Source organism: Portunus trituberculatus, chromosome 43 (genome assembly GCF_017591435.1).
Source record: "Portunus trituberculatus isolate SZX2019 chromosome 43, ASM1759143v1, whole genome shotgun sequence".
NCBI lineage: Eukaryota > Metazoa > Arthropoda > Malacostraca > Decapoda > Portunidae > Portunus > Portunus trituberculatus.
Genome location: NC_059297.1, coordinates 1,285,357 through 1,298,079, shown reverse-complemented (window position 1 = coordinate 1,298,079; position 12,723 = coordinate 1,285,357). Strand labels below are relative to the sequence as shown.

The 12,723-nt window shown below is 42.0% G+C and overlaps 1 protein-coding gene across 1 annotated transcript in view; it reads left to right on the top strand.

Annotated features, from left to right (window-relative positions):
- LOC123518365 (probable glutamate receptor) overlaps nt 1-12,587 on the top strand; it is a 26,918-nt gene extending 14,331 nt beyond the window's left edge. Inside the window, exons 5-8 of the mRNA XM_045279144.1 lie at nt 180-397; nt 836-1,086; nt 10,870-10,978; nt 11,405-12,587. Of these exons, the coding sequence (XP_045135079.1) occupies nt 180-397; nt 836-1,086; nt 10,870-10,978; nt 11,405-11,554 (728 nt within the window). The 3' untranslated portion in view covers nt 11,555-12,587. The remainder of the gene's footprint in view (nt 1-179; nt 398-835; nt 1,087-10,869; nt 10,979-11,404) is intronic.
- Nucleotides 12,588-12,723: the final 136 nt, after the last annotated feature.

Below are 12,723 nucleotides of genomic sequence, written 5' to 3'. Positions count from 1 at the left end.
TTTAAGAATGGATGGGCATTACTCAAATATCTTCAAATTGTTTCCAAAATTTTTATTTTTTATTTTTCAAATTCTTTCTGAAATGTTTGCAATTTCTAAACAGCTTGTAAACCACTTCCATTGTGTTCAAGCAGTGTTTCTTGGTGTGGAGTGTGAACATGCCTCAACTTGCATTACAGGATGGCCAGACCCCCCAGAGCCAGACAGCTTACATATTCTCTTCTGGATCGTATACATGATGGGAGTTGTGGTCGTGGCAGCATACTCTGCCACCCTGGTATCCTTCCTTACTGTAATAGATGAAGGTCTTCCTTTTGAATCCTTGACAGACCTAAAGCAATTACGAACTTATCGTTTAGGAATCCTTAAGGGTTCAGTGTTAGAGGAGTTGTTTCAGGTAAGTTGAGCACAAGTCTCAGTCACTTGCTGCATCGCCACCTTGCTAACGGTTTAGTCTATGTGTCTTCACAGGAGAAAAGAAACATTAGTTGTTGATTTGTCACAGATACTGAGTTTTCATACTATCGTCAGCAATATAGTGTTATAGCTGTTACATACTTGAGTTAACAAAATTATCAAAGGGAAAGTAGGGAATGATATGAGGGTAACCTGTATATAAATACCTTATGGTTTTAATCCTGCACAAAGAGGATTTCCATAAAACTGGATGAACTGGCATCAGGTAAATCAGGCTAGTCCATTCAACCATGTATGTACAAAGCTGCCTAAAAGTTAGCAGATTATTGATGTCGGTTACACAATATTTCCTTCTTGACTTTGCTTTTGATATGTGTGCCTTAAAACATCCTTTTCCCACCATTGTTTTTTTTTCTAGAGTCAAGGCTTTCAAGAGTACTGGAATGCACTCATTGAGCCATATTCTGACACCCTAGCTACTTCTTACGATGAGCTGCGATCACTAGCCAGCAGAGACCCAGACTTTGCCTATGTGGGATCTTATGAAATACAAAAACTGGATCCTGTAGGAGCCTGCATTTTCCATTCTGCCCGTCAACATCTACTCTTCAATGATGGCGCTCTTGGATGGCCAAAGGGTTCACCCTATACAGGAATTTTTGATTTCCAGTAAGACAAAATATGTTTGTAGTGAAATTAAAGGAAAAGATTAGTCATATTGTTTATGTTTCATATATATATATATATATATATATATATATATATATATATATATATATATATATATATATATATATATATATATATATATATATATATATATATATTGAGAGGCCGTTGAGTATGCATGTGTTGTTGAAGTCTATAGCAACTTGAGCATTATTCTTTTTTGAAAGGAGCTTTTGTATTTTTCGCACAAGGGTGCGTTTGTCTGAATGTAGATTCTGGAGGAGTGAGCCAAAATCCGTGTTGCTCTCGAGATGTCTTACGGTCCTGCATGGACCATCTTATGGCTTCACATGCGGTAGGTGTGTGGGGCTGTGACGGCCAATCAGCTTGCAGCTTGGTCGCGGCTGGAAAGTGGTCGCTTGGAGGGCAGAGAAACTTTTGGTTACTGTTGGATGTTGATGGTAGGTTTCTCTAAATATATAAGCATAGCTTCTGTCATCTTGAGTCTCTTGATGTCGTTAACTTTTCCTAGGATTTCAGCGTTTTGCTCCATGTGCTTTCTCTTTAGCACGAGGCCGTGCTCGCTGACGTAGTAGTGGCGTATTGTGCCATCTTGGAGGGGAGTGATGGTGTTGCTATGGGATCATCGCTCGGCGTCCTCTTCGCTAACTTCTATATGGGGACCATTGAGAAGATCTTCACGCTGATCTCAAGCTATCGATATACACAAGATACATCGACGACATCTTCATCAGCACTAACACCGAGGGACAAATTCTGCAACACATTGATGAATTCAAGAAAAACTCCTGCCTCAACTACACGCACGAGATCGAAGACGACAAGAAGCTTTCATTCCTTGATGTGCTAGTCCACCACAAAGAATCTTCATTTTCCACATCCGTATATGTCAAGTCAACCAACCTTGGTTTCTGCCTTAATGGAAAGAGTGATTGCCTAGAGAAATACCACTACAGTATCATCAACGCTTTTGTCAAACGCGCTCTCTCACACCCCTCCACATGGAAAGCCACCAATACCAACAACGGGTACCCACAGAAAGACATCAATGACGTTATACGAAGAAGAATGGATGCCTTCATGTCAGAAAGCAAGTTAAAAACAGAAGAACCAAGCATCACACTGTATTACAAGAATACTATGGCCACGGAGTACAAATGAGATGAAAAAGCAATAAAGAAAATCATCTGCAGCAACGTCACTCCTACCGCCCGGTGGAATACTCCAGGAGAGGTACTTACGGGGATGTAGGCAGTGCTGCAGATTGAGTGATTCCCCGTGTCCTCTCTTCCCGGTTCCCTTTGTGGTCTCATTTATACAATTGAGCAGCTGCAGCCTGCCCTCTAAAGACAACTTCTACTACTTCCTACACTACACTACAACACCTTACACTTTTACACTCTCTTCAAATCAAAATTTAATAATGGCTTCACCACGCCCTGCCTCGGAGTCCCCCTCTGGGGAGGGGACCATAAATGTCCCCAGGTCGGACTGCCCTCTGCTGTCGACCTTGGGTGTCTTGACACTTCATCTAATACTTTCACTATCAATTTCTGCAACATTCGTGGCCTTCGTTCTAATTTTCAATCTGTGGAACACCACCTCTCCTCTACTAAACCTCATCTTCTCTTCCTAACCGAAACACAGTTGTCTGTGACTACTGACAGCAGCCCTTTTCTGTTCCCTCCTACTTGCTCTATCCTCATTTTCAATCCAAAGCTGGATGTTGCGCATACGTGCGTAACGACACCACTTGCTCTCGTGCCCACAATCTTGAATCTTCAGAATTTTCTACCATCTGGCTAAGACTTCAATGTCACTCTCTAACTAAATTCATCTGTGCTGTATACCTCTCACCTAATTCCTCTGACTATGTAAAATTCTTTGACTATTTGACTTCCAAGGTGGAGCACATCTTATCTCACTTTCCTTTGCTGAGATCTCCATTTTAGGGATTTCAATGTTCACCACCAGCTTTGGCTTTCATCTTCTTTCACTGACCAACCTGGTGAACAAACCTTCAACTTTGCTATCCTTCATGACCTAGAGCAGCTAGTGAAGTTCCCTACCCGTATTCCTGACCGCCTTGGAGACACGCCCAACATTCTTGATCTTTTCCTAACCTCCAACCCTTCTGCTTACTCTGTTAAACTTTCCTCTCCGTTGGGCTCCTCCGACCACAATCTAATTTCCGTTACCAGTTCTATCACTCCAGTGCAGCCTCAGGACCCGCCTAAGCGGAGGTGCTTCTGGCATTTTAACTCTGCTAAGTGGGAGGAACTAAGGCAGTACTATTCTGATTTCCCTTGGGATGATTATTGTTTTCATGTCAGAGATCCTTCTCTTTGTGCCGAGCGCATAACAGAGGTGATTATCTCTGGCATGGAGCTATACATTCCTCATACTTTCTCTAACCCTAAAGCTAAAAAGCCTTGGTTTAACTCTGCTTGTTCTCGTGCTGTCAATGATAGAGAGGCGGCTCACAAACGGTTCCGTAGCCATCCAACTGCTGAAACTCATGCCCTATATATTTCTGCCCGTAATCATGCCAAATCTATTCTCCAACTTACTAAAAACTCTTTCATCAATAGAAAATGTCAAAGTCTTTCCAATTCTAACTCCTCTCGAGATTTCTGGCATCTAGCCAATAATATCTCTAACAACTTTACTTCTTCGTCTTTCCCTCCTTTACTTCATCCAGATGGCTCTACAGCTGTCTCTTCTTTTCTAAAGCTGAACTCTTCGCTCAAACCTTTGCTACCAACTCAACTTTGGATGATTCTGGGCATATTCCTCCTACTCCTCCACCCTCTGACTACTTCATCCCTAAAATTAAAATTCTTTATAAAGACGTTTTCCTGGCCCTCTCTGGCCTTGATTCTCGGAAGGCTTACGGTCCGGATGGAGTCCCTCCTGTTGTTCTCAAAACTGTGCTTCCGAACTCGCTCACTGCCTGGTCAAACTCTTTCATCTGTGTCTCTACTTCTATTTATCCTTCTTGCTGGAAGTTTGCTCACATTCAACCTGTCCCTAAAAAGGTGACCACTCCAATCCTTCTAACTACCGCCCTATAGCTTTGATTTCCTGCCTTTCTAAAGCCTTTGAGTCTATCCTTAATAGGAAGATAATGAGGCATCTATCAGCTCACAACCTTCTCTCTGATTGCCAGTATGGTTTCCGTAAAGGCAGATCTACTGGTGATCTTCTTACTTTCCTAACTGAATCTTGGTCATCCTCTTTAGGGACTTCGGTGAAACCTTTGCTGTCGGCCTTGACATATCGAAAGCCTTCGATAGAGTCTGGCACAAATCTTTAATTTCTAAACTACCCTCCTACGGATTCTATCCTTCTCTCTGTACCTTCATCTCCAGTTTCCTTTCCGATCGTTCTATTGCTGCTGTAGTAGACGGTCACTGTTCTTCCCTAAAACTATCAACAGTGGTGTTCCACAGGGTTCTGTCCTATCACCCACTCTCTTTCTATTATTCATCAATGATCTCCTAAATCTGACTCAATGCCCTATCCACTCCTATGCTGATGATACCACCCTGCATTATTCAACAGCGTTCAACAGACGCCCAACCCAACAACAATTAAATGACTCAAGGCGAGATGCTATAGGACGCCTAACTTCTGATCTTTCACTTGTTTCTGATTGGGGCAGAGAAAACCTGGTTTTGTTCAATGCCTCAAAAACTCAATTTCTACAACTATCTACTCGACATAACCTTCCAGACAACTATCCTCTCTTCTTCAATAACACTCAACTTCCCTCTCCTCTACATTAAACACACTCGGTCTATCCTTCACTAAAAATCTAAACTGGAAATTTCACATCTCTACTCTTGCTAAATCAGCTTCCAAGAAGTTAGGTGTCCTATGGCGTCTTCGTCCATTTTCTCTCCCTCCCAGCTGCTTGCTCTGTACAAGGGCCTTATCCGCCCGTGTATGGAGTATGGCTCTCATGTCTGGGGGATCCACACACAGCTTTACTAAACAAGGTGGAATCTAAAGCTTTTCGTCTTATCAACTCTTCTCCTCTAACTGACTGTCTTGATTCTTTAAGTCACCGCCGCAATGTTGCATCTTTATCTGTCTTCTACCGCTGTTTTCATGCTGTCTGCTCTTCTGAACTTGCTAACTGCATGCCTTCCCCTCCTGCGGCCTCGCTGCACAAGACTCTCTACTTCTTCTCATCCCTATTCTGTCCATCTTCCTAATGCAAGAGTTAACCAGTATCTTCACTCCTTCATTCCCTACACTGGTAAACTCTGGAACTCTCTACCTGTGTCTGTATTTCCACCTGCCTATGACTTAAACTCTTTCAAAAGAGGAGTGTCAAGACACCTCTTACGTTAACTGGACCCTCCTTTTAGATTTTTTTTGTTTTTTCTCTTTCTACTTTCTTCTTAACAGGGCCTGGCAACCAGCGGGATTTTTTTTTTTCCAACACTTTGTTTGCCCTTGGCCAGTGCCCTTGTAATGTAAAAAAAAAAAAAAAAAAAAAAACCAGCGCAGACACAAGACTCAACCTTGTCAAATATTACAAATCACGCAAGACGGCCAACGTCGTCATGAAAAACAGCTGTTTGCCTCCTGTGAGCCCTGCAGGAAGTAAACGTTGGGTACCAACATAAATGCTCTGTTGGTAATTGTAGTCACCTAAATTCAAGGTACATCGCCTTCACAACTATTACCCTGTCACCTCCAAGATGGCGCAATATGCCGCCACTATGTCAGCGAGCACGGCCGCGTGCTAAAGAGAAGGCACATGGAGCAAAATGCTGAAATCCTAGAAAAAGTTAACGAGATCAAAAGACTCAAGATGACAGAAGCTACACTTATATATTTAGAGAAACCTATTATCAAGATCCAACAGCAACTAAAAGTTTCTTTGTGGCCTCCAAGCGGCCACCTCCCAGCCGCAGCCAAGCTGCAAGCTGATTGGCCATCACAGCCCCACACACCTGCCGCGTCCGCCACGGGCAGTCGTAAGAGGCTCTACCTGCCCAGTCTCCTCAACATTCCTCTCAGGCAAGCGAGAGCGACAACACCTCCGCGATGGCAGCTCAGCAACACCGAGGTACCTTCAAGTGGTACAATAGAAAGTCTGGTTTCGGTTTCATCCGTGACTCCGAAGCCAACCAAGACTTCTTTGTCCACTTTTCTGGCCTCATGAGATCCTTCAGGAAGGTGCTTCCCCGAGAAGGAGACACCGCCACCTTCACCACCTTCAAGGGGAAGAAGGGACCAGAGGCCAGAGAGGTAACTCGGGATGGGAAACTGGAACGCCCTCCTCCCCGCCCTAAGTCATCTCCCAGGGCCGGGAAAGCAGCAGAAGCGGATCTCAAGATCAAAGCCTGCATCTGTACGGCGCAAGTGCTTGCAGGCAACAACACCTTGATACCGCTTCTGCTGAAGCACAACGGGCTACCTGCCATCACCATCCCAGAGGAAGCCTTCACCACCACACGCCACCGTACCCAGAAGACGAAGAAAAGACGCCAGCTGCCCAAAGAAGAACCTCGCCACGAAGACCGCGTGGAGGAGGGAACGGGCAACGAGGAAGAAGAGGTTGAGAACGAGGTCGTGGACGTAGTAGGCACAGACACAAGCTTACACAACCACACCACTACTTCCCCAGCACCTACAGAAGGCTGGCAAACAAAGGGCAAGAAGAAGACCACCCCCGACGCTGCCACAACCACCAAGGACAAGAGCCAGTGGCAGTGGGACACCCTGTTCAGCCAAGACGATGCACCACCCACCAAGAACTACTTCCCGAGCTACGAAAAACTAATGGCCGACATAATGAAGGACTGCAACAAGACATGCGACTCTTCAGACAGCCAAGACAGCCAGAACAAGAAAAAGCGGCACCAGCGCCGCTAAGAAGAAGCACAAGAACAGAACGGGCCACCATAGCCCGTGTGGGTATTTTGTACCCGCAATCATCAACAACACCCAGTCTCCTCGAGTTCTCTCGAAGATGGCAAGCCAGCACCACCACGGCCAGTTGAAGTGGTACAACTTCAAGCGCGGCTACGGCTTCATCACCGACCTGAGTACAAAAACGGATATTTTTGTACACTTCTCCGGCTTGAACAGGTCCTTACAAAAGCGTCTCCCCCGTGAAGGTGACTTGGTTCACTTTACCATCCGCAATGGAGACAAAGAACCAGAGGCCCGAGATGTTTCGAGGAACAGCAAGAACTCCAAGGCAGGTGCTTCACGCTCCACACCACCTCGTAGGAGTTGGGATATGGAAGCTAAGGTAACAGCATGCATTTGCACAGCTAAAGCCCTTGCTGGCAGCAATGTCCGCCGCCTGCAAGTCCTTATCCCACTCCTGCTGAAGCACAACAATCTTCCCGGCATAAGGATATCACACCAAGCCTTTGGAGCCTCCCACACACCGAAACCACCAAAAAGTCAGCAGCCGCTTCTCCACGACGTTCCCCCCTGCCGTGAAGAGCCAGTTGAGGAGCTAGTGGAAGAGGCTTCGACCATCGAGGAGGAGGAAGAAGACGAGATCGTAGATGTGGAAGGCTGCGACTCGGACCAGCCACCTCCAGACGTCGAGCCCCCTCCAAAAGAAGAAGAAGGCTGGACAACAACCAAGGGCAAGAAGAAGAAGAAGAAACGTACGGCAGCCGAAGCTGAACCTACTCCCCAGCCAAGCCCACAGACGACCGACCAAGAAAACACGGAGGAACCCCACACACTCCATTACCTCCTGAGAAGGAAGAAACAAGGCACAAGACGGGAAGACACACCACCCAAAAAAATAACCTTCTCAGATATTATACAGAAGAGATATGTTGAAAAGAACAATATAGACACAAAGGAGCAGACAACCACCCAGAACACAGTCCGCCAACTCGCCCGCCGTGGAGGACTCGCCACCTAGTCATCCACCCCACTCCTGACACCAACATCGACGCTGCAGCCCTTCCTGACAAGACCATGCCGCTGCAGCCCTTCCTGACAAGACCATGCCGCCCCCCGCACAAGCACCGCACCACCTCTGCTGAAGACGAGAAGCTCATCGCAACACAGCACCATCCTGCGCCTGGGTCAAGCCCCAGTGACTTTACTCTCCTACTAAAGCTCCTTTCTTATCACCCACCTATTCTTCCTCTATCCCCACTTCCCCCCTCCTACTTTTCTATCTATCCTGATCCAGTCTCCTCACTCTTCTCCTGAAGATGGTCCAAACAGAACCGAAAGACTTCTCGAGAGCAACATGGATTTTGGCTTACTCCTTCAGAATCTTCATCCAGATAAACGCACCCTTGTGCGAAAAATACAAAAGCTTCTTTAAAAGAGAATAATGCTCAAGTTGACATATATATATATATATATATATATATATATATATATATATATATATATATATATATATATATATATATATATATATATATATATATATATATATATATATATATATATATATATATATATATATATATATATATATATATATATATATATATATATATATATATATATATATATATATATATATATATATATATATATATATATATATATATATATATATATATATATATATATATATATATATATATATATATACACACACACACAGTAAGTCCTCGTTATACGGTACTTATTTATCCGGTAAATTCAGTCACGGTATTTGGAAATTACTACGGTAAGAAAAATTCACAAATACGGTATCCGCTCATGTCCAGTGTTGCCATTCTAGCTATTTTCCCGCTAGATCTAGCGATTTTTTACTGTGATCTGGCTATCAAATTTTTCATCTAGCGGCTAGCGGGAAATCTGGCGGGTGTAGAACGTCATCTGACGATTTTCTAGCGATTTTTCCTTAGAGACGATGAAACTTCGGGCTTTGTGGCATTTTACAAAAGAACACATTTTAGTTATGAAAACAGGCATGTTTCATCTTAGTGTGAAATTAGTCAAATATTCGTAAATGGTATGGACAGTCTCCCGTTGGTACCAACTTGCTCAAAATTTACACACATATACCGTCTCTGTACGGATACTTGACGGGACTCTGACGCGTCTCGCCGCCAAGCGCCAGGATCCGGTCCACCGTCCATGATCAGTCAGTCACCAATCTTTGTTTCACCACAGAAGACAGCACGTACACCAGTATTAGCTCTGGTAATTATTTTTGCTGTGAATGTTTCTTCCTTACTCGATGCATCTGAATTGCTATATTTTTAATAGGTATATGTACTAGTATAAATGTTTCTATTGACGTAAGTGAAACTAATCTCTCTCTCTCTCTCTCTCTCTCTCTCTCTCTCTCTCTCTCATTGCGTGTGTATTTTCTAGATTGGCCTGAAATCTAGCGATTTGAAAGCTTGATCTAGCGGGTTTTGTGGTTGAATCTGGCGGGATTTGAAATTATTCGATGGCAACACTGAGTCATGTCATCCGAGACCGAGAGGGCCCAGCAGGGATGATGACGCCACTGTCGCCACACCTCCCCGCCACTCACAGTACTGACTTTAACTTGACCACTCTTAGAGCCTGTTATCTCTTCCTTTGCCCCCACCGCCCCTTTTTTTTTACTGCATTACATATTACTTACATGCATTACTAATAAGATGAATAAATGGAATATTAAAGGGTCTATTTTAAGCACAAATATATTCATAATAATCATGGCAAACATTTAAAGCCTACTACCAGCGGGAAACCATGCAGCAACTGATAAAGGGCCTGGCAAGCCCACTATCAGAGAATGGTGGAAGTCATATAACATCAAACACGCCTTAGATAACATCAAATCATCTTGGGACGAAGTGAAGATGTCTACCATGAACTTGGTGTGAAAGAAAGTATGGCCAGAATGCGCGCATGACTTCCCAGGCTTCGCTGAAGACGACATCGATGCGATCAGAAATGACATAGTAAATCTGTGCCATAGGGCTGGCTTCGATGAAATTGATGATGATGATGTTCAAGATCTTTTGGAAAGCCATGCTGAACCTCTCTCAAATTATAAACTTATAGAGCTAGACAAGGCATCACAAGAGACAGAAAAAGTAGACGAGGAAGAACCTGTGCATGGCCTCGACATCAAAAGAGAGAATGTCTCGGGGGTATCGCAAAAGCTCTGGAAACCCTGAAGGAACGTGACCCAAATCCTGCCAGGAGTAGCATAGTGGCTCATGACGTAGAGAAAAGTGTCAAGATTTATCAAGAAATCTATGACATGCCGTCCGTCACACCTGCCGACCCTACTACAGCTGGCCCTTCCACATCTGCTTCCGACAATGCAGACGACGACGTCTTATCCTCGTCTGCCCACTCAGCGGAAGATGAGTAAGGGCTGAAATCCCTACTGTCCCTTAACCTCGGGAGGGACATCATCTGATAGAATACATGGCGAGTGAAAGGTGAATAAAAAAATTTTGTTTATTTCTTTTGCGCAGTACTTTTTATATGACCATTTTCATGTATTTTAATTTCTGTAGGGGTGACTTTTGACGTGCTGGAACGCATTCCCTATTACATATTACGTTATAATAGGTTCGGTATACGGTAATTTCGATTTGCGGTAAGGTTTTCAGGAACGTATATGTACTGTATAACGAGGACTTACTGTAATATATATATATATATATATATATATATATATATATATATATATATATATATATATATATATATATATATATATATATATGTGTGTGTGTGTGTGTGTGTTTGTGTGTGTGTGTGTGTGTGTGTGTGTTTATTTATTTATTTTTTCAGTATCATCAGATTGAGGGAGTCAGGAGTTCTTCATAAGCTATCCAGGAAATGGTACCCTGAGGCCTATAGCTGTGTTAATTCACCAGTGATGCCTCTGGGGTTTCAGCAGGTGTGTGTGTGTGTGTGTGTGTGTGTGTGTGTGTGTAATAATAATAATAATAACAATAATAATAATAATGATAAATTACTATTATTATCACCACCATTATTATAATTATCATTATAATAATAATAATAATAATAATAATAATAATAATAATCATTATTATTATTACTATTGTTACTATAGTAATCATTATGCAAATTGTATTCCCAATATTACCATTATTCAATTACTACTATTTTTTTTTAAGTCGAAACCAATGGTTTCTACATCATAAATGGCATTGATTATTCATTGAAAATTCACGTGTGAAGTGATAGCACAGTTTCAATGTATCGATGTATGTTAATATAATAAAGTAACTTTGTACTGTGAAGGAAAGTTTGGAGTGTGTTAAGCAGCGACCCTCAGAGCAATTTTGGTTCTTTTCAGGTTTTTACAGCATTTGTGGCCCTGGGTTTAGGTGCTGGTCTGAGCATTTTGTTCTTGAGTGGAGAGAAAATGTTCTTTCAAAAAACTGCGTATAATGACAGAAGTCAGGTGCGTAAAGAGAAACTGCCACAACTGTTACTCAAAGTATGATGATTTGTTTTGTTTTTGTTGCATTACAACTTTCTCAGTAGTAATTATATAATCCTACATAAATTTACTTTATATAGTATAAGTATAATCATTAATCGTGATTCTAATGATTTGTCTTTTTTCCATTCAGTCAAGCACATCTCAGGTGACCAAGATTAAGAGTTCAGGTTTTGCATCCTGACATCGGTAAGTTGTTCATGCCACCATTGTCATGACTACATCATGCACCTCTTTGGAGCATTATAGGTGAGATAAGATCAATCAAGAGAAGCATCTTTATCAAGGATGGCAATCCTGACCACTACATGCTAATCACATGTAGCATATTACAGAGACCATAATGACTGCCAAGTCCTTGAATTTTTTCTTATCTTCTTGTCACTTTTGCCTTCATTTAAAGTTAATTTCTGGTGTTTTAGTCATTACCCATACCTATAACAAGCTCTCTTCCATCTCCTTTTGGTAACATAGCTGAGAACATTCTCTTGAAAATAATATTAATTTATGCTTGATGCCTCATCAGCACTGACTTAAAAGCCACAACAAGCAAAATGGAATCTTTGCCACTTGCCACCACTAACATGCCCCATCAGAAGCATCACTGATTTAGGCATGATATGCTCAACCATGAGAGGTGAAATTGACAAGAAATGAATCCCTGTCAAGTGTAAAAGAAAAAAAAAAAAAAGGCTATTCAATTTATAGAGACCATCAACCTAATATACTACTTTATGATAACATTACATACTACATCTTCCAATCATTTTCTCATCTCTCGACTATTCAATCACTGCACAATAATATACTTAGGTGTTAATAAGACTCAAAATCAATAAATGTGGTAACATTAAGAGAAATGATTTCATAACATGTAGGCCTTCTGTGGCATAATGCAATAACCAGCATTGTTTATTAATGTAGATGAGAAAAATACATCATAATTCATGAAGAAGTAGTAAAGATAGAAAAATACTTGGTCATAAGAAATACATATACATGTGCAAATAGATAGAGCTCTGAAAATGCATACTAATTAAGATCATTATCACCTAATATATCCTTACATATTGTATAACAGAAAATGACAGTGTTTCATTTAGTTACATACTTATCTATTTGTTAGTGCAGTAAACCCTCAAAAAACTTAACTTGTTGGATGGATATACCTG